Source organism: Neofelis nebulosa, chromosome 5 (genome assembly GCF_028018385.1).
Source record: "Neofelis nebulosa isolate mNeoNeb1 chromosome 5, mNeoNeb1.pri, whole genome shotgun sequence".
Classification (NCBI taxonomy): Eukaryota; Metazoa; Chordata; class Mammalia; order Carnivora; family Felidae; genus Neofelis; species Neofelis nebulosa.
The window spans coordinates 99,113,456-99,136,761 of NC_080786.1; the positions used below are offsets into that span (position 1 = coordinate 99,113,456).

At 38.0% G+C, this 23,306-nt stretch overlaps 1 protein-coding gene across 4 annotated transcripts in view; it reads right to left on the reverse strand.

Moving 5' to 3' along the window:
* GRAMD1C (GRAM domain containing 1C) overlaps positions 1-23,306 on the reverse strand; it is a 105,103-nt gene that overhangs the window by 30,208 nt on the left and 51,589 nt on the right. For 3 of the 4 annotated variants that reach the window (XM_058731355.1, XM_058731358.1, XM_058731356.1), the window contains 2 exons: positions 5,761-5,879; positions 1,688-1,820 (listed from right to left, as the gene is read on the reverse strand). In XM_058731355.1, coding sequence (XP_058587338.1) covers positions 1,688-1,820; positions 5,761-5,879 — 252 coding nt within the window. Of the gene's footprint in view, positions 1-1,687; positions 1,821-5,760; positions 5,880-9,235; positions 9,566-23,306 lie in introns of those variants that run through there. The other variant, XM_058731357.1, reaches the window with a different exon arrangement.

Here is a 23,306-nt window from a genome sequence, read left to right on the forward strand (position 1 = left end):
TCTATCTCATCATACTGTTCTTGAATGCAAAAAAAAAAAAAAAAGGCCTGAACTATATTGTATCCCATAACCTGAAAATGACAATGAATGTATGACCAATCTTAAAACATTAAACTCTTCCTCTACATTCCATTCCCTTTCCTTAAATGAAATATGACCTCCCTCAGGGACAAAACTAGAAGGAAGAACCAATGGATTAACTATTCTAAGAACAGGTACAGAAGACAATGTCAAGGAGGTTGTAAGAAAGACTCAAGATTAGTAATTTTGAGAATCCAATCCTCAAAGTCAGACTTTTATAAAAGGATCAGGAGACTGCAAGAGACCTCCTGTCCTGTTACCTCCCCAAAATTGAGTGGTTTGGTTTTCTCCATGAGAACATACAAAAAGATTAGCATCCAGAATCACCTCCCTTACTACAGTAGTAAGTTCCTAAGGGTCTCTATATAAATAGTTTTACAAGAAATCCACATACAAAATCTGACTGAGATAGATGAATGATGCCCGAAACAAGCTGATAACTTGGTGGCCTTTACACATTCTATTCAAAGTTTTCCCAAATTTATTCACAGGAGATGCTGAGAGCTCCATGGGAGAAATAAGAAAAGGCCCATTGCTGGCCACATGTATATTCGCCCTCAATTATAATAGCTTATGGTTACTGAATACTTAATATGTAATAGGGATTGTTTAATGCAATTTCACATATATTAATTCATGTCATCCTTGTAAAAAAAAAAAAAAACCCTGTGGAGTATTATAGTCCTCATCTTACAGTTGAGAAAACCAAAGCATAGAAATGTTAAGTAAGCTAACATTTAAGGGCATTCAGGTAGCAAGTGGCAGAGGCAGAATTTGAAACCAAAGCTCTGCTTTAAACCAAGAAATTCAGCTTTGGTCCCAGACTTACATCCCCAGTCAGCAGAATGAAAGCTCTATAGTAGGAGCACTTTCAGCGCTTACAGTGCGGTCTCTAAATACCATTCTTCACTAAGAACGATGGCCCATTAGGAAAATGGTTAATACTAAGTCTGGGACAGTAAGTGTACAAAGTGTGCCTGGGACATGTTGTTGTGCCAGAAAGAAAGGAAGCCATCAAAGATTATTGATCATTTCTAAAACACAAAGGAGCCCACCTGAAGGGGCTCCTGTTGCCAGAGGAGACAAACTGAGTATTAAAAAAAATAAATAAGGGGGGGGTGAACAATGGGCTTATAATGATATTTGAAAAAATAAAGGAAGAAACTAACTAGTAATTAACCAGATGTGCCTGCTTTCATAGTCAGCTTACGAAGCATTTACTGTTACTCAAGCATGCTACTCAGGGTTCTCATCTCCCCCTTCAAAACAAATTCTTTTCACCACACACGACTTACCCTGAGAAAAATTCTGCTAACTACGAATTTCTCTATCATATTTTATTTTTAATGATGCCTATCCCCCTTGTAGACGGATGCTCAGGGAACTGTCTGGTAGTTTTGCATCATATCCAGCTCTGAACAGAACAATATATTATTCCCATATAACCTCAGTTACTTAAAGACTTAAAACCTTTTTCTTAAAATAAAGGAGCAGCCTGACATCCTAAACTTTAAAAAGTTTGTACACTTTGTTTTTATTTGATCTTACATTATGATGAACACATGACAGCATCAGATATATTTTAAAAGGGATATCATACACTAACCCCTTTCGGTGAATTTCCATCAATTGACTCTGTCTCTGAAACACGATTAACTGATTCTCGTGTAAAACTGATGGACTTGGAAAATTTTTCATCTCTCGCCCCACAATCATCCAAGCTGCTTCTTCCTGGACTTCTATAAGAAACACATCATTATAGAAATATAACCAAGATCAATTTCATACAAATAAGTGATTTAGTCTCCCTACTGAGGTCTTCTCTATTATACAGCATTTTGACAACAAATGGTTTTTTGTAATGTAACAAATAAGTCCTACTTATAACAAGACCATCTTCTTAAACCACCTGCAGATGACTTTATTTCTGAAAATAAGATGTGCTCATATGAGACATTATAAATGTCAGAAACCATTAAAAAATTAACCAAATACCAGCGGCAATAACAGCAAGTAACCCAATGAATATTATAGCTTGTTTGAATTTCAGTTGGGGACCGCCACAAAGCTTTCAAAGGTACAGATTAGATGTTTGGGTTGGATGCCAGTCAGCACCAGAAGGCAGCTCTGGATTTCCTTTCTTCTGACTCAGTTCCAGCTGAGGTGGTGACTCCCTCCCAGAAGGGGGTGCTCCTGATGTCTGAGCACAGACCCCATTGATCAGTCCATGCCCCTTTTCTTGTTCTTCTTGTTCCTAAGGACCAGGTTTAAGGAACAGCTTTCAAATGGTCATAGGAACATGACTACAACAAATGTCCTGGGACTTGCTTTTCCTCTTTCTGGGAGGAGCATAAAGAAAGGAAAATCTATTAAATATAAAAGAAGTACAACTGATCTAATTTTCAGGCCTCAAACTTATTGAGCAATTAATATTCCTATGTAATCATTGCTAGATAGAGACTTAAAGCTCTTCTAAAATAAAGTAGCAGCCTAACATCTTTAGCTAGATTATCCTGAGGAAGGAACAGAAAAGCCAAAGGGCCTTTCATCCCTATTCTACCCCACCCAAATAATACTTAGGTCTGCCACCAAGTCACTCCTGGCTAGGCAGAATGGCAAGGCTGAGGGGGACGCAACAAGAAAAATGGCCCTTTGTAGCAACATGGATGGAACTGGAGAGTGTGATGCTAAGTGAAATAAGCCATACAGAGAAAGACAGATACCATATGGTTTCACTCTTATGTGGATCCTGAGAAATGTAACAGAAACCCATGGGGGAGGGGAAGGGAAAAAAAAAAAAAAAAAGAGGTTAGAGTGGGAGAGAGCCAAAGCATAAGAGACTGTTAAAAACTGAGAACAAACTGAGGGTTGATGGGGGGTGGGAGGGAGGGCAGGGTGGGTGATGGGTATTGAGGAGGGCACCTTTTGGGATGAGCACTGGGTGTTGTATGGAAACCAATTTGACAGTAAATTTCATATATTAAAAAATTAAAAATTAAAAATTAAAAAAATTTAAAAAAAAATGGCCCTTTGAGACTAGCCCAGCAGCTGAGTGTCTGCATCTGAGGATTTTAAGGATGGGAGTGAGTTGTGGAGAGATACAGAAAGGAAAAAGGAGGAGAGAGAGTGATGGAGAGATTGAAAATGAAGACAAAGAAAATGGAACAGCTGAGGAAATAAAGGTTTGAGACAGATACACTTCTTTTGGAAATAGGAAGAAAGGGAAAAGGAAGAGAAGAGGAAATAAGAATCTGGCCACATCCTCTCTGAGAAAGCACTCAATTGCGAGAAGAAAGTTTTCTGGTGACCTCAAAAAGCTAGACCTTACGGTGTATAAAGCACTTGGTCAAAAATATTTATTCTCAGGCGCCTGGGTGGTTCAGTCTGTTGAGCATCTGACCTGGGCTCGGGTCATGATCTCACGGTTCGTGGGTTCAAGCCCTGCACTGGGTTCTGTGATGACAGCTTGGAGCCTGGAGCCTGCTTTAGATTCTGTCTCCCTCTCTCTCTGCCCTTCCCCCCACTGATGCTCTGTCTCTCTCTGTCTCAAAAATAAATGAACATTAAAAAAAACCTTTTTTATGGGAATACAAGCTGGTGCAGCCACTGTGGAAAACAGTATGGAGGTTCCTCAAAAAACTAAAAATAGAACTACCCTACAACCCAGCAATTGCATTACTAGGCATTTATCCACAGGATACAGGTGTGCTGTTTCAAAGGGACACATGCACCCCTGCGTTTATAGCAGCACTATCAACAATAGCCAAAGTATGGAAAGAGCCCAAATGTCCATCGATGGATGAATGGATAAAGAAGATGTATACAATGGTGTATTACTCAGCAATCAAAAAGAATGATATCTTGCCATTTGCAACTACGTGGATGGAACTGGAGGGTATTATGCTAAGTGAAATTAGTCAGAGAAAGACAAAAATCATATGACTTCACTAATATGAGGACTTTAAGAACGAAAACAGATGAACATAAGGGAAGGGAAACAAAAATAATATAAAAACAGAGAAGGGGACAAAACCGAAGAGACTCATAAATATGGAGAACAAACTGAGGGCTACGGGAGGGGTTGTGGGAGGGGGGATGGGCTAAATGGGTAAGGGGCATTAAGGAATCTACTCCTGAAATCATTGTTGCACTATATGCTAACTAACTTGGATGTAAATTTAAAAAAATAAAATTAAAAAAAAATTTTTAATAAAAAAAATATTCTCTTCTTCACAAGAAACCCCTTGAGTTGGCAGGGACCTTGGAGATTATCTAGTTTAACTACCTCATTTCAGAGATGGGTAAAGTGAGGATCTGAAAGGCTAAGAGATTTGCTTGAGGTTGTGCAGATACTTGGTGGCCAAGTCCAGACAAGAATCCAGATCTTCTTTACCATAACCCAAGGCTCTCTGCATTATGTCAACTGTTTTTCTACCCAGCCCCAGTACCTAAGAGACACTAGTAAACTTTACAAGGAGAGTAGTACAATGGAAATTTTTAACTTTACAGAAAACTAATAAAATATGCATGTGCAACCACGTAAAAAAGTCTAAAATATTGATGCTGAGCTGAAACAGTATAAAGAGGATCAGCATAACTAGAAACTACCTAAATAGAAGAAAAAAAAACTGTAAACATACTGAGACTTCTGAAAGATTTCCATTTTTAACTTGCTATAGAATTTTTAAGAGTTTTATTAAGATATAACTCACATTCCATAAAATTCACCCCATTTAATGTGTACAATACAGTGGTTTATAGAGTTGTACAGCCACAACCACTATCTAGGTTTAGAGCATGTTCATCAACAAAAAAAAATCCTGTGCCTGTTAGTAATCACTCCCCATTCTCCCTTCCTCCCAGCCCTTGGTAAATACTAATCTACTTTCTGTCTCTATAGATGTGCTCATTCTGGATTCCATTTCACATAAATGGATTGTACAATACGTGGTCTTGGGTAACTCACTTCTTTCACTTGCTTCTGTCACTTATAATGTCTACTATAGAATTTTAATGTATTATCCTTAATTGTTTTTATTGCTACGACCTCAATTACCATTGGACAAAATGCACTTTTACTTGTATAGGTTAATAAAAATATCCACTCTTCCAATGAATCCCCATCAATCAAAAATAATCTCATCTCTGAATTTATCATATTATCTATTGCTCCTTTTGGCCTTTGTCATTTTCAACCCTGTATTATAAGTATTTGCATTCTCCATAGTACTATCAGCTCCTTTCATTAATGCATTCAGTATTTATTGAGTGTCAACTACATGTCAAGCACTATGCTAGGGTTTCCTTGAGGAAACATCATATCATCTTTGTATCCCTCAAAATACCTACCAGCTAGTTTATTTTATTGTTATCTACAAGCTCAGAGATGTCACTAGGTACTTCTTCAGACCCTTAATAAAAAGTTTTACTAAAACTATGCTTTAAGCAAACCCTAGATAACAGAGTTACAAAATTAACAGTTCCTTGTATGTCCTATATTTGCTTACCAATTTAGCAAACTATTCAATGTCCTCACCTTTCACTTCATTCCACTACAAAGACCAAAGAGGCAAATTCCACCCAAGGACAATTTAATAGAAATTCTAAATTGGTAAAGTCTAAAATAATTCTGCTTTAATTAATGATTAATAAGTTGTGATAGTTAACATTTTGCTCTACCTTGGCTGTACAGTATCCTCGATTGACAAAGACAAGTTTTCCATCTCTTCAGCATTTAAGCCTAGCTCATTACCATAGTTCTGCTGGAGCAGCTGCCAGAATTCCTGTCTGGTCAAGCTCTAAAATGACACAAAAATTACACTGAATATTGGAAAATATAAGATACTACAACATAGTGATACAAACATGAATTTTGAGGTCAAAATGACCTGTTGTGCAGATTCTAAATGTGAAAGTTTGGTAGTTATTTGGCCTTTTCAAATGACAGTTTTCTGCATGTATAAAAAATGGGTTAACAGGGGTGCCTGGGTGGCTCAATAGGTTTAGCGTCTTACTCTTGATTTCGGCTCAGGTTATGATCTCACAGTTCGTGAGATTGAGTCCCACCTCAGGCTCTGCACTGACAACATGGAACCTGCTTGGTATTCTCTCTCTCTCTGCCCCTCCCCTGCCCGTGCTCTCTCTCCTTCTCAAAATAAATAAATAAACATTTTTTAAAAATGGGTTAACAAAACTTACCTGACAGGGTTGATACTGGGAGTAGATAAAATGATGACTTTAAAGTGTATAACATAATAACTACTGTAAATGAGAAGTAAGAGGTTTCAAATTGTCTCTTCATAAAATAATTTGTTCATAGTATTATTGGGCAATCACTAATCTGCAATTTAAATTCTACAATCCAGGGGCCCCTGAGTGGCTCAGTAGGTTAAGCGTCTGATTTCAGCTCAGGTCATGATCTTCCGGTTCATGAGTTCAAGCCCCACTTCCAGCTCTGTGCTGACATCTCAGAGCCTGGAGCCTGCTTTGGATTCTGTGTCTCCCTCTCTCTCTGCCCCTCCCCAACTTGTGCTTTGTCTCTCTCTGCCTCTCAAATTAAAAAAGAAATTTTCTTAAAAAAGAAATTTAAATTCTACAGTCCAATAAATAAATAAATAAACAAATAAATAAATAAATTCTACAATCCAACTGTCTACCATGACCACTGGATCAGCATTCAGTGTTCTAATCATCAACTCAAAACCATTCTCTTAATCCATAATGTATCTGAATATTTTGACCATTTTTAAGACCTTATATATCAGTAAATTTTAAGTTATATTTCCCTACAATATAAAAGGCAACAGGATAGAATTCAGAGTATTTCCTTTAATTCATTTATAACAAAATCCATCTTGTTCTTTCTTTATAGGTAACATATCAGTGTTAAAATCATCTAAAACAAAAAAGTCATGCATGCACTGTAGAGCAAAACAAAAACAATAATAATAAGATAACCAATGGTCTGATTTCTAGAAACATTTTAGGTGGTTAATTACATGATTAAGCACAGTAGAGGGAGGCAGCATAACACCTGAGGCAACTGTTGGCAAGACTATTTCTCATTCATTTAGCAAATATTTATTTAGAACCTCCAAACATGTATCACTGCACTACATGGCTAAGAATAAACATGATATATACAAGTTAAGCTCCTTGTTCTCAAACAACTTATAATATAGTTGAAGAACCATGGGAGACTTTTAAGTTAAATATGACAGACTATAATATTCAGTACTAAAGTACTGATACAATCAACTTACTATAAAAGTCTAAAGGCAAGGGTGCCTGGGTGGCTCAGTCAGTTAAGCGTCTGACTTTGGTTCAGGTCATGATCTCATGGTTTGTGAGTTTGAGCCCTGCGTAGGGCTCTGTGCTGACAGCTCAGAGCCTGGAGCCTGCTTCAGATTCTGTGTCTCCCTCTCTCTCTGTCCCTCTCCGACTAGTGCTCTGTCTCTCTGTCTCTCAAAAATAAATAAATGTAAAAAAATTTTTTTTAAGTCTAAAGGCAAGAAATATTACTGTGGATTAGCGTGATCAGATAAGGCTTCACATTGGCTAAATGTCTTCAGCAGAGCTGAAGGAAGGACATGAATGGGGAAAATGGAGAGAGGAGGAAATTTGGAGAGAGAGAAACCAACACACAAATACAAAATAAATACATAAAGAACATAGGTAATGTCTGTTTTGCAGTCAGTTAATAGTTTATTGACCTAACTGGGGTAAAAAAAAAAAATTAAGTTGGAAAATAGAGATAAATATAGGGAGATTTAAGGGGGCCAAATATATGCCTTAAATTCCTCCCTGATATTCCCCTTAACAGATGCCACTTCCTTTTTTCTTTCTCCTTGTTTCTTCTCCATGTCTAGTGGCTATGGAATCTTTGTTACATTACACTAGATGACCTTCACTATATTTTACAGAACCTCGAAGAAATTAAGAAAAAAACTTCTGCATTTTAGACCACTCGTTTCCAATTTGCCATACCCAGACTGGTAAGATTCCACAAGAGTAGTTGATGAAAATTCAGACATTACTATCAATATTTCAAAAAATAAAAAGTATCCAAACAATTACCTACAATAAAGTTATTCAAGCTAAGTAAAATGTCAGGCCCCTTTGAGGCTGAATTACATTAGCCTAGAGCAGTTATTCAGGCTCATAAGAAACTCTCATTGCAAATAATGTTTGTCTAATAAACAATAATGTTCTAAGATTTTATTATTTAGTTATATGTCATTTGCTTGGTGGACAAGGTCTTTGGAAGACTAGTGTCCACAAAAGAAAAATAAAAAGGATCACTAGTGGTAGAGAAAGTTAAGGAACTTGATTCTTGATCCTAACACATTTCTTTTCTGATTCCCACTCCAAAAAAGCCATTTGTGTACAGCAGTTAGCTCATACTAATAACTCAATCTTTCAAAGACATTACCTTTGAAATACTTCTAGTGTCATAAGTGGATGGTTAATTTTATAAAGAGAAACAAGAAATATTTCAATATACTTGTGGAAGATTATTTTATAAAAACTTCTCTGAAATAATAAATATCAAACTATTCCAAAAACAGACTAAAAGAAGTAGGTAAAACAATTATAAATATTCAGGTGACTTCCTACAACTGAATGACATGAAACTTAGACATAAAATATTAACAATAAAAACACAATTTTATTTGACTACATGAATGTTTTAAATACGTTATCAAAAACCATCAAGATGTGAATAGTTAATAGGGTAATTTCAATATACTTTTTCATTTCTGAGTTTATATATATATAGGAACTTCTATACAAAGTATAAAGTATTTATATATAACGTATATGTTTACATATATAAATATAAATCTATAAAAATATAAAGTATATATATAAAGTATCTATGTATGTAGAATAGTGGAAAACAAAATAGAACTCATTTAATTCACCATCTTTTTTTAAGTTCACCATTTTATAGATCTGCTCATTTGTTAAAAACAAGTTTTTCCATAAAGTTTATCAGAAAAGACAAAAACGTGGTCATTTATAGTCGTGTTGAATATTTAAACATTAAAACATATACCCAGACTGATATTCATAATTCTCTGAATAACAATAATTTTCTAAAGAGGTTGTTTTAAAAAACATCTTAAATTTTAACCAAAGGCTGACCACCTACCTGCAAACAATGAAGAGTCCTGGTTCAGCCTGCAGGGTACTTTAACAAAATAAAGATGAACCAAGCAGCAATCAGATACGACTCAAAAGTCAGAAGATCAATTTCTGGCCCAGAAAGCTTTGTATTCTAAGTATTCTGCAAAGTCTTTATCTGCAGCAGAGTTCCCAATATTTAATGACAACTACATAAAATCACTGTTTCAATCTTCTCTTTTTGTTATGAGAGGCTTTTCCTTATGAAAGACAAGTCCTACAGAGTTCAAAGCACATTATTTGTCACTTCCTGGTTTGTAGTATCAGCACTCTTTCCAAGGTTGCAGGTCAGAATGCAGAATTGGTAGTTACACCTCACTCTACAGGTTCCTAAGCCACTCCTACTAGAAGAGGATAGGTAAACAGGGTTTTATTAAAGGGACAGTTCTCAATTTCTTCTGTTCCACAGAAGATTAGAAACAATAAAATGCAAATGAAAATATCTTGCTTATGCTCAATTACTATGTCAATCTCATTTTAAGGATTAAATATATCAAGGGCTAAATTTCTTCCTCCATGCTATCACTTTCTATTCATTTCTAGCAATGTCATTATTACTTCTTCATATGCCACTTCTTCAGTATTGATGTAGCACCTCATCAGACTCATGCATTAACCCTTTATCACTATCAAAGATTGAGTTCTTGAGTATTATAAATGGAACGCCAGGAAATGGAAAGAAGAGTGAGCTATTCAGGTCAAGCAATTCCAATAAGCCCTCGGCACATCATTCATCACTGAAAAGTTTACATCTTCATTACTCAATAGTTCTTCCCTTTAAAAATATTTTTTACTTTCTTCAGAATAATTTCCTGGCAGGGACCTGGGATATAATAAACACACAGAGAGTCTCATCTACCAATTCCAATTTCTTTCCTGAAGAAAAATGTTCCTCTAAATAAAAAAATCACAGCTTGCCCAAATTTCTACCTAGGTATTCCATTTAATTTAGTAAGGTGTTAGACAACATCAAATGCTACTCAATGAACTGCAAGGATATCCTTTTGGGGGGTTGCTAAAACCTAATCATTTAATGCAACAGCAGATTGAGGGACCAGAGCAACACCGGAGAATAGCACTCCCTCAAACAAAGAAAGCACACATGGGGGATACAGTACACTGTCTAAAAATCAATGCTTTTGGCATGTTATGGAAATTCTCATGGGTTGCAATTATAGATAGATATCCTTACTCTATTATGGTAACCAAACTGCTATGAGAAAAATATACCTTAGCTATACTGTAAATGATCATATATACTAAGATCATATATACTTATATGCTAAATATAAAAATTCCTATAGTAAACCACCAGTAAGTATTCAGTAAATTTAGTAGGTTTACAAGGGAAAACAGAACCTAAGACTGAGCCCCAAGAAAGCCTGGCACACAAAGGAGTGGCCAGCAAAAAAAAAGAATGAAGGAAATACCAGACAGGTAAGAGGGAAGTCCAGAAGGAATGATGTCATGGAATTCAAGGAAAGAAGGTGCTTCAAAATGGAGGGAGTGTGGAATGTTGCTGACAGATCAAGTACATGGAGAACATCCATGGCAAGTGCAAGCATGCCAAGGAAACAGCCTGGCAAGCCAGTTCACCAAGACTAGCAGGTGGAAGAAGGGAAAGGGGGGGGGGGGGGGCGGAAGGAAGAGAAGGGAGAAGGAAAGAGTCAGTGGGGAAGAGGGAAGCAGCCAGGGCATGAGGGGCTTTGTATGCCATGCTGAGGAATATAGGGTTTACACTGTTAAAATATGAAAAGCCAGGGCACCTGGGTGGCTCAGTTGGGTTAAACATCAGACTTTAGCTCAGGTCATGATCTCGCGGTTCCTGAGTTCAAATCCCACACTGGGTTCTCTGCTGTCAGTGTACAGTCTGCTTCAGCTCCTCTGTCCCTCTCTCTCTCTCTCTCTCTCTCTCTCTCTCCTCCTCCTCCCCAAGTCGTGGTCTCTCTCTCTCTCTCTCTCTCTCTCAAAAATAAACATTAAAAAAATTAAAATATAAAAAGCCACCTAATGGTTTCACATAGAAAAGTAAAAAGTTCAAACCTGTTTTTTGAAAGATATACTTTTTTATTTATTTATTTATTTTTATTTTTATTTTTTAATATATGAAATTTACTGTCAAATTGGTTTCCATACAACACCCAGTGCTCATCCCAAAAGGTGCCCTCCTCAATACCCATCACCCACCCTGCCCTCCCTCCCACCCCCCATCAACCCTCAGTTTGTTCTCAGTTTTTAACAGTCTCTTATGCTTTGGCTCTCTCCCACTCTAACCTCTTTTTTTTTTTTTTTCCTTCCCCTCCCCCATGGGTTTCTGTTACATTTCTCAGGATCCACATAAGAGTGAAACCATATGGTATCTGTCTTTCTCTGTATGGCTTATTTCACTTAGCATCACACTCTCCAGTTCCATCCATGTTGCTACAAAAGGCCATATTTCATTTTTTCTCATTGCCACGTAGTATTCCATTGTGTATATAAACCACAATTTCTTTATCCATTCATCAGTTGATGGACATTTAGGCTCTTTCCATAATTTGGCTATTGTTGAGAGTGCTGCTATAAACATTGGGGTACAAGTGCCCCTATGTATTAGTACTCCTGTATCCCTTGGATAAATTCCTAGCAGTGCTATTGCTGGGTCATAGGGTAGGTCTAGTTTTAATTTTCTGAGGAACCTCCACACTGCTTTCCAGAGTGGCTGCACCAATTTGCATTCCCACCAACAGTGCAAGAGGGTTCCCATTTCTCCACATCCTCTCCAGCATCTATAGTCTCCTGATTTCTTCATTTTGGCCACTCTGACTGGCGTGAGGTGGTATCTGAGTGTGGTTTTGATTTGTATTTCCCCGATAAGGAGCGACGTTGAACATCTTTTCATGTGCCTGTTGGCCATCCGGATGTCTTCTTTAGAGAAGTGTCTATTCATGTTTTCTGCCCATTTCTTCACTGGGTTATTTGTTTTTCGGGTGTGGAGTTTGATGAGCTCTTTATAGATTTTGGATACTAGCCCTTTGTCCGATGTGTCATTTGCAAATATCTTTTCCCATTCCGTTGGTTGCCTTTTAGTTTTGTTGGTTGTTTCCTTTGCTGTGCAGAAGCTTTTTATCTTCATAAGGTCCCAGTAATTCACTTTTGCTTTTAATTCCCTTGCCTTTGGGGATGTGCCGAGTAAGAGATTGCTACGGCTGAAGTCAGAGAGGTCTTTTCCTGCTTTCTCCTTGAAAGATACACTTTTAAAACCATTATCACTTTGGTAACAATCTAAAGGACAAATTACAGTGTTAAAAAGAGATATTTAGGAGACTATTGTAATGGCTCAAGGTAGAAATGATGAGGGCCCTGGTGAACAACACAACATGGTTGGGGAAGGAGAGGTAAGGAACAAGGATACATCCAGGTTTCTGGCTTGGGTGACCAGGTAGAAGGAGGTACACTTCACCAACTGAGGGAAAACAGGTGGAGGAGTTCTGCTAACCAACAAGGTAAAACAGAGGGAACAATATAAGAATACAAATACTTTTCCATTACCAGGCTATTATATAGAAAACGTGACTAAAACAGTTAGCAATTTTACACTTATTTTTTCAGGCAGGTTTGAATGTTGTACTTAGATTTATAGCACTACTGGAAAACTTCTAGATTTCCAAGTGCAGGAATTCCAAAACAAGTGATCACTGGGGAGAGTCACAAGAAAGAATAAGGGGATCTGACAAGACTGAGGAGTCTGCAGGAGAAGGCTGGATGACACTCTTCCAAAAGGTCTCAGAATTTGACATTAACTTCCTAAACTGACCGCCTTTTGGAGAAGGGCCCCAGCACTGTCAGTGGCCTGTAGTTGCACTCAGAGTGGCTAGCTTTAACAAGCCACACTCATATACTGCATATACTCTGTCAGTGGTAAATGCACTAATGCACAACAGGGGGACAGTCCTTTCTAGTCACTGGAAATCTTTCATTCCGCCACACAGGGTGCTCAACACCTTGTAAGTCAGGTATTACTAATCAGAAATTTGCATGATAAGCATGGAATCAGAGCAAAGGTAGACAGTTTAAAGGACCAACTGTGATGTTGGTGTGGACTGATGATTCATCTCTGTACATTTCTCTAGCGATCTCAGTTGGCCTCTGTAACTCTATTTTTCTGTCCTAAGTTCTTGGCCTAAGTCCAGCCAACCCCCCTTCAGACTGACATATTTGTTCTTTATACATACGAGTATAATCAACCAACTGTTTTATTTATTTTTAAAATGTTTATTTCTGAGAGAGAGAGAGAGACAGAGAGAGAGAGAGAGAGAGAGAGAGGTAGGGACAGAGAGAGAGGAGGAGAGAGGATCCAAAGCAGGCTCTGCGCTGACAGCAGCAAGACCAATGCGGGGCTGGAACTCATGAACTGTGAGATCATGACCTAAGCAGAAGTCAGATGCTTAACCAACTGAGTCACTCAGGCACCCCCAACCATTTTAAATCCATTTTTCCCCAACACACCTGAGGAACAGGACACCCTTTTGTCATTCTCCTATTAGCAATTCCCAAAACAGAAGCTGGAATGACATGAATCAAAATTTGGAGGGGGGGGGGGTCTGTGTATATCAGAAGAGCTCCTCTCATCACCTTACCCCTAGTTCTGACACATGCCCCTGCTTCTGACCTTAGGAAATAAGTCAGAAAGCCAATCTGTCTCTTTAAGCCTTAGAATTTAAAATGAGTGCAAATTTTTGCTCTCAGAGACTCTGGTTTTAAATAATCAGTCTCAAAATGTATTCTTAAATTTGCATGAAGAGCTAGCTTCATAGCAGCCCCCACATACTGGCAAGAGAGACCACCATTATCTCTCTGAGAGAAAAATAGTACAAAAAGAGCAATTTGACTCTATACACATCCTGCCTGTATTGGCAGGAACATGGAACATGAACACAAGGAACATGAAAGGATTAATATTGAGGCTTGAGCTTTAACCAAAAAAACTTTTAACTTTTAAGCTTTGTTAAAAGTAATAACCTTATAGGGGCGCCTGGGTCTCAGTCAGCTGAGCATCTAACTTCGGCTCATGTCATGATCTCACAGCTTGTGGGTTCGACCCCTGCATCAGGCTCTGTGCTGACAGCTCAGAGCCTGGAGCCTGCTTCGGATTCTGTCTCCTCTGCTCCTCCCCTGCTTGCACAGGCGTTCTCTCTCTCTCAAAAATAAATAAACATTAAAAAAATTTTCTTTAAGTAATAACCTTATATATTCATCCTGTTTTCTTGATAATTCAAGTACACAAAAGATTACGTTCCTTTGGCAACTGAGGATTCTTCAGTGTTTCCAAATAATCATTTGTTCTCATGTTGCATAGAAGTTTAAAAAACTGAGTTAAGGCATACCTTGACTGTTGTTTCTGTAACCAAATGCCTGTTTTCTCCTCATCCTTTGACTTTTCCTTGAGCAGAGAATTGAAAAAGTCCTGTTATTTATTTTTTTTATTAAAAAAAAATTTTTTTAATGTTTATTTTTGAAAGAGAGAGACAGAGTACGAGCGGGCGAGGGGCAGTGAGAGAGGGAGACACAGAATCTGAAACAGACTCCAGGCTCTGAGGTGTCAGCACAGAGCCCAACGCGGGGCTCGAACCCACAAATCACAAGATCATGACCTGAGCCAAAGTCCGACACTTAACCGATTGAGCCACGCAGGCCCCCCAGAAACAGTCTTGTTATTTAAATGTAATGATCATCTGGAGTCAAAATCATTAAAGTTTTTTACTAAACTGAATCATTCAAAAAGTATTTATTGAGCATCTACTGTGTATAATGTAACACTATAACTTATTGTCCACTCTTGAGAGTAAAGGGCATTATTGACAGAGTGCCAGACGATACTGAGTAAAACAAGATGTATGCCAAAGTTCTATAGTGTATACTGACCTGGTCACTATGAACAATGAACACTATGAACAATGAACAAGACAGACATGGTCCTTATCTTCAGGGAGTTTATAGTCAAGCAAGGAGGACAGAAGTAGAACACAGAATTATATGTATAATGAACTTTACAAAGGAAAATTGCAAGATGTTATAGAAAGGTAAAGGAATGGACTTGACTTGTTCTCATTAATGAGTTCCATTTCAAACTAGGGGCGGGAAAGAAGCAGGCACAAAGACCATGCTTGAACACCTACTGTAGGGGGAGCAGGGGAGAAAGGCAGAACATTTAAGAATGGGGAGGGTGTGTTGAGATGAAGCTGGAATGGTGGGCTGGGGCCTGATCATGGGGTCACTAGATAAAATTTTAGATTTTTATCCCAAGGGAAATGGGTATTAAGCAGGAAGCTAATATTGGTAGGCATACATTTTAAAAAAGATAAATTTGGCTGTAGTATTGTTCAGAGGTCAAAAACTTCCTGTGAAAGGCCATACGGTAAATATTTTAGGCTTTGTAGGCCAGTCTCTTGCAAATACTCAACTCTGCTGCTGCAGTGTGAAAGCATCCATATAATAAATAAACAAAAGAATGTGGCTATGTTTCAGTAAAATTTTATTAATGGACAAGGAAATGTGAATTTCATATAATTGTGCCATGAAATATTATTCTTCTTTTGATTTTTTTTAAAACCAACTTAAAAATGGTAAGCCATTCCTACTTTGTGGACTATACAAAAACAGATGGCAAGATTGTTTGGCTCTGAAATAGAACATGGAAGGGGTAGGAGCTTTAAACAAAATAGCTGAGGATGGGGAAAGGCCTACAGTATTATCTTAAACCATGGTTGCACACTTCTTCACAAAAGACAGAAACCACCAATTGTTTGTATCAAAGAATGGAGCTGCCACTGTCTTTTGGCCCCACAAATTGCAGATACTCAATGTGCTGTCTATAAAAATGGTGCTGGGGAGCCTGGGTCATCATCTAATGGGTAATCATCTGACTTTAGCTCAGGTCATGATCCCACTGTACAAGAGTTCAAGCCCTACCTCAGGCTCTGTGCTGACAGCTCAGAGCCTGAAGCCTGCTTCAAATTCTCTGTCTCCCTTTCTCTTTGCCCCTACCCCGCTCACACTCTGTTTCTCTCTCAAAAATAAATAAGCATTAAAAAAAAATTTAGGAAAAGGTGCTAAGCTCAAAGGTTGTGAACTAAGCTGAAGTGCTATAAATTACTGCATGACTAACCATAGTGACAGGTTAAACACATGTCTACACACTGAGGATTTATGTTAAGCTAAGTCAAATATCTGAAATAAACTGTTCTTTCTGAAGCAATACATCAGACGAAGCTTATGAATGAAAAAAATGTACTTTTAAAAGCATTCTTTCTGAAAGGCATTGTATTTGCCTCTAGCTATTTTCCTTTTTTGTGGATTTATTTTACTGGAGAAATCAATAAAACACACACACACACACACACACACACACACACACACAATTTAAAAATCATTTTGTTGGGGCGCCTGGGTGGCTCAGTCGGTTAAGCGTCTGACTTCGGCTCAGGTCACGATCTCACAGTCTGTGAGTTCGAGCCCCGCGTCGGGCTCTGGGCTGATGGCTCAGAGCCTGGAGCCTGCTTCCGATTCTGTGTCTCCCTTTCTCTCTGCCCCTAGCCCATTCATGCTCTGTCTCTCTCTGTCTCAAAAATAAAAAAAAAATTTTTTAAAAGTTAAAAAAAATTTTTTTTAAATAAAAATCATTTTGTTGTATTTACCTTAATCTTTTTTCTAGATTAGTTTGCTTTGTTTTTAAGGCCTTGTCATGTAAGAAGTAAAACTAAGTAAGACATACTTACTCTTACTCTCAGATCCCCAGTCACAAGTAAACATAAATATAATATTCTGAACTTAAATTCTCTAAAAATATTTTGTAATTAAATTTTTTTTCATTTTACATATTTGAGAGAGGGTGTACATGGGAGAGAGGGGCAGAGGGAAAGAGAAAGAAAATCTTAAGCAGGCAACACGCTCAGCACAGAGCCCAACACAGGGGTCAATACCACGGCCTTGGGATCATGACCTGAACTGAAATCAAGAGTCACATGCTCAACCGACTTAGTCACCCAAGTGCCCCTAAAAATATTTTTGGGGAAAAAAAAAAAATATATATATATATGTGTGTGTGTATATATGTGCATAATATATATATAAAATGTATTATTCAAATGGCTTAGGTTTTTTATAGAATTTTGTAGTTATACTGTATATTTTATGGATTTTGCTTTTTTGAAAGAATAGTATTATGAAAGATCAAGAAATCTAAGCAATGCGGCTTTATCACTTTCAAAAACTAGAAGGCAACTGAAGTGTGTAAAAATTGCAGACAATACTAAAACTATACCAAGCACTTTGCATTATGCCTGACAACTAACACCTCATAACTGAGAATTGCTACAATTGTTACAGATATTAGTATGTTTTAAAAAACTGTTTTTCGAAGATCACTAGGAAAATACAGGAAGGGTGGTTTTGGTTTTGTTTTCTAGTTCCTTTTCCAGGTGAATTCCACAATGTTTAAAATTCTAGTGAGGTCAGTTTTATTTTTCATTTTTTTTTTAATTATTTAATGTTTATTTTTGAGAGAGACAGAGACAGAATGTGAATGGGGGAGGAACATAGAGACAGGGAGACACAGAATCCAAAGCAGGTTCCGGGCTCCAAGAGCTCAATGCAGAGCCGGACACGGGGCTCAAACCCACAAACCCAAAAGTGAGATCATGACTGAGCCGAAGTCAGACGCTTAACTGAGCCACCCCGGAGCCCCCATGGTGAGGACAGTTTTAAAACTGAGATCTCATCTCCAACTTTAGTTGGAGTTTAAGTTCTGTATTGTATTTAACACACAATATGCTTAAACATTGATTTTGTTTTAGTATATAGCAGAAATGGCTACCATTCTGTTTATTAAAATGAGGGTATGGTATCCAACCAAGATAGTCACAAGTACAACGTGAAAGAACCAAATAATCCAAAGATATAAAAAGCAAAACTACAATAAAGATGGTGACACTCCTTTTGTACACATCAAGAACACAGGTGACATCAGGATCTTTTCAAAGAGGTTTACATTTTACTCCCACCCAGTAAATGCTTTGGTGGCCTTAAAAGTACCATGGAATTACCTTTCTTCCTCCCACTTCAAAGAGCTTTTTAAATTTTTTTTCATTAAATAATGTTCAAATCTGTTTCTTCCTTGGCTCATCTGTAAACCTAAACTTTATCACTTCTCTGGAGTTGCTTGTTTTCATAAGGATGTATCTCAACTTTCTCACCTGTAAGTGCAAATGGGATGTGGGGAGGATGCACATAACCAAATGCAGGTTGCAATAGCAGTCTTTGGCTCCTTATTAAAATGAGGGATGCAACTGGGGGATTCCCAAAAAACTCAGAAAACTTGGCATTGGAGGGTAGCATTAGACAGGTCTCTAGGGCAACACTGGCGTTTTCAGCCCATAGGAGTAAGAGCAGCCCAGTGTAATTACAACAAATAACCGAACATGGTGGGCCTAACATAGGGGAAACAGGCTTTCTGCAGCACAACGCTGAAAGGGCAACGCAGAGCTGTAGGGCAGGAAGTCTTTGTGCAGCTGCCCCATACTCCTGCAGGTGGCTGCCGCACACTACCAGACCAGGCATCCATGGGCCGCCACCCCTAGCATTGCCCAGGCCAAGAACATGGGTACAGGGCTCTGGGGAGCCTGGGTGCCCAAACACCAAAAAACACTCATGGGGACGAGGCGAGCTTGCACATGGTGCTTCACTGCCAGTCTTGTCTATTCACTTAAGGAGGGAGGAGGGGCTGGGCTCGGCAAGCTCCCCACCCTCACCCATGTCTCTCCTCTCTGCTCCAACTGGGGACTTCCAGGCCACTTCTCCATGTCCCCAGCACTCTGAGAAAGTGAAAGCAGCCAAGTGGGGCACTGTTTGGTAGACCGTAACTTCAGCAGCTGCCCCAAAGTTCGAAAACCATTCAACCCTAAGAGCCACAAAGGCCACAATTTGTCCACTCCAGTGAGTGGCTTAGCTGGAGAGTGGGGAGGAGAGGAGGTAAAGTTCTGGCCTCCAATGTTTAAGCTTCAGCTGCAAAGAAGCCTTTCTTACCAGCTGGAAATCTCTACACCACCCCCCAAGCCATTTTTTTTTTAAATGACAGATTTATTGAGCTATAATTCACATATCACAAAATTTACTTTAAATGTACAATTGAGACGTTTCTAGCATATGCTGAGCTGTACAATTATCACCACTAAGTCTAGAACATTTTCATACACCCAAAAGATACCCAAATCCATTAGCAGTCACTTTTCATTTCTCCCTCCTCCTGGAAACAAACTTACTCTCTACTTCTATGACTTTGCCTATACTGGACATTTCATAAAAGCAGGATCATGCAATATATGTTCTTTGGGGACTGGCTTTTTTCACATAGCATAATGTTTCAAGGATCATCTATGTTGTAACATGTATCATTACTTCCCTCATTTGTATTGATGAATAATACTCTATTTTGTGAATAGACACTCTGTTTACCCATTCATCAGTTGATGAACATTTAGGATATTTCCACTTTTTGGCTTTGTGAATAATGCTAAGAACCTTCAAGTGCAAGTTTCTGTGTGAATATATGCTTTCAATTCTCATGCATAAAAACCTAGGAGTGGAATTGCTGGGTCACGCAAAAACTATGTTTAACATTATAAAAACTGCCAAACTGTTTTTTCAGTTTTCAAAATTTTAGAACCCCACCAGCAATGTATGAGGGCTCTAGTTTCTCCACATCCTTAACTGTTGCCAAGGTCTGCTTTTTATTTTAGCTGTCCCAATGAATGTGAAGTAGTATCTCGGTGTGGTTTTATGTTTCCCGAATGGCTAATGACATTGTGCATCTTTGCATGCACTTACTCGCCATTTGTAGATCTTTGCAGAAATGACTATTCAAATCCTTTGCCCGTTTTCTTAATAGGTTATTTGTCTTTTTGTTGTTGAGTTGTAATAGTTCCTTCTATGTTCTAGATATGAATGCCTTATCAGAAACATAACTTGCAAATATTTTCTCCTAGTCCTTGAGTTGTCTTTTCACTTTCTTGATGGATACCTTCAAGTGTAAAAGTTTTGAATTAAAGTCCAATTTATTTTTTTGTCACTTGAGGTTTTGGTATCATATCTAAGAAACAACTATCTAATCCAAAAGTCATAAAGATTCACAGCTACAGTTTCTTCTGAGAGTTTTATACTTTAAGATCTTACATTTAGGTCTGTGATCCATTTTGACTTAATTATTGTATACCATCTAAAGTAGGAATCAAAATTCATTCTTTAGTATGTGCTATCTAGTTGTGCCAGCACCATTTGGTGAAAAGACTTCTTTCCCTGTTGAATTATTTTGGTACCCTTGTCAAAAATCAATTTAAGGCTGGTAAGTGTAAGATTTTATTTCTGGACTCTCCATTCTATTCCATTAATGTATATGTCTAGACTTACACCAGTAAACTTACTGCCTTGATTATTGCAGCTTTACAGTAAACATCAAAAAAAAAGTGCAAGTCCTCCAATGTTATGGACTGAATTGCATTCTCCTAAATTTTATATGTGAAGCCTTAACCCCCCAATGTGACTATATTTGAAAACAGGGACTTTAAGGAGAAAATTAAAGTTAATGAAGTTGCTATGGTTTGAATTGTGTCCTCCCCCCTGAAATTCATATGTTGAAGCGCTAACTCCCCATGTGATATTATTTGCAGGTGAGGCCTTTGGGAGATAATTAGGTTTAGATGAGGTAAATGAGGGCGGGACTCTCATGATAAGATTAGTGCCTTTATAAAAAAAGACACCAGAAAGTTTGCTCACTCTGGCTCTGGCTCTCTCTCTCCTTCCCTGCTATGTCAGGACACAATGAGAAAGCAAGTATTCTCACCAGAACCCAACCAAAGCTGGCATCCTGATTTCAGACTTCCAGCCCCCAGAACTATGAGGAAATAAATTTCTGTACCTTTAGCCACCCAGTCTACAGCATGTTGTTATAGCAGCTTGAGCTAAGACAGAAGTCATGAGGGTGGGGCCCTAACCTAATAGGACTGGTATTTATATAAGAGGAAGAGATACCTTGGGGTGCCTGGGTGGCTCAGTCAGTTAAGCATCCAACTCTTGATTTTGGTTCAGGTCATGATCTCACTGTCCTAAGTTCAAGGCCCACATTGAGCTCCATGCCCAGCATGGAGCCTCCTTAAGAGTCTCTCTCTCTCCCTCCCTCTGCCCCTCTCCTGCTTTCATGCTCTCTCTCTCTCTCAAAAAAACAACAAACAAAAAACCCACCTAAAAATAATGGAAAAAAAAAAAAAAGGGAAGAGATACCAGGAATGTGCATGAACAGAGGGAAAACCAGTGAGAAGGCTGCAAGCCAATGAGAGGGGTCTCACCAGAAATTCACCCTGCCCATTCCACGATCTTGGACTTTCAGCTTCTGGAAGGGTGAGAAAATACATTTATGCTGTTTAAGCCACCCAGTCTGTAGTATTTTGTAATGGCAGCCCTAACAGACTAATTCATCTAATTTTATTCTCCTTCTTCAAGATTGTTTTGACTATTCTGGGTACCTTGCATTTCCATATGAGTTTTAGGATCTGCTTGTCAACTTCTTTTAAAAAAAAAAAGCCAGTTGGGATTTTGATAGGGATTGCACTGAATCTGCATATCAATTTGGGGAGTATTGCCAACTTAACAATATCAAGTCTTCTGATCCATGAGCATGAGACTCTTTTCACTTGTATTGTTTAATTTCTTCTCACAATATTTAGTAGCTTTCAGTGTTCATCTTAAAGTTCTTTTGTTAAATTTGTTCCCAAGTATTTTATTCTTTTTGATAGTATTATAAATGAACTATTTTTGGGGTGCCTGGGTGGCTCAGTCAGTTAAGCATCCAACTTCGGTTCAAGTCATGATCTCACAGTTCACGGGTTTGAGCCCCGTGTCGGGCTCTGTGCTGACAGCTCAAAGCCTGGAGCCTGCTTCGGATTCTATATCTCCCTCTCTCTCTGCCCCTCCCTCATTCATGCTCTCTCTCTGTCTCTCAAAAATAAATAAAAGTTAAAAAAAAATTTATAAATGAACTATTTTTTTTAATTTTGGATTGTTCATTTTGAGTGTATAGAAATATATAATTGATTTTTGTATTTTGATCATATGTTCTGCAACTTGCTGAACTTATTAGTTCTAATGGGTTTTTATGGATTTCCTTAGAATTTTACATATACAAAAACATACTATCTACCAGTGGAGATAGTTTTATTTCTTCATTTTTAATTGGATGTCTTTTACTTCTTTTTTTTTGCTTAATTTCCCTGGCTAGAGCCTTCAATACAATGTTGAATAGAAATGAAAAGAAAGATTGTAATTTGGCCCAGGTCATGATATCAAAGTTCATGGGTTCAAGCCCTGCCTAGGGCTCTCTGCTGTCAGTGCTGAGCCGGCTTTGGATCCTGTTTCCCTCTCTCTGCCCCTCCCCAGCTCTCACGTGTGTGCACACACACACTCTCACTCTCTTTCTCAAAAATAAACATTAAAAAAAAAGAAAGGAAGAAAGAAATGGTAAGAAACTACATCCTTGTCTTGTTCTTGACCGGAGGTGGGAAGCATTGATCTCTTACCATTAAGTATGTTAGTTTTATTAGACCAAAGAAATTCCCTGCTAGTCCCACTTAATTTTTTTTTTATCATGAAAAGATGTTGGCTCTTGTCACATTTTTTCTGTATTGATTGAAATGATCATGTCGTTTTTGTCCTTTATTCTACTAATATAGTGTATTACACTGACTGAAATTCATAGGTTGAATCACCTGTATAAATTCTACCTAGTCACAGCATATAATCATTTTTATATGTGGCTGGATTTGTTTTGCTAAATTGGCTTGGATTTTGGTTTGGTTTTGTTGAGCATTTTTATGTCTATAATCATAGACAAAATGAACAGAGACACAATGAACATAAAAATTGTCCTGTAGGTTTCTTGTGATGTTCTTTGTCTGGTTTTGGTTATCAAAGGAACAGTGGCCTCAATGACTGAGTTGGGAAGTATTCTCTCC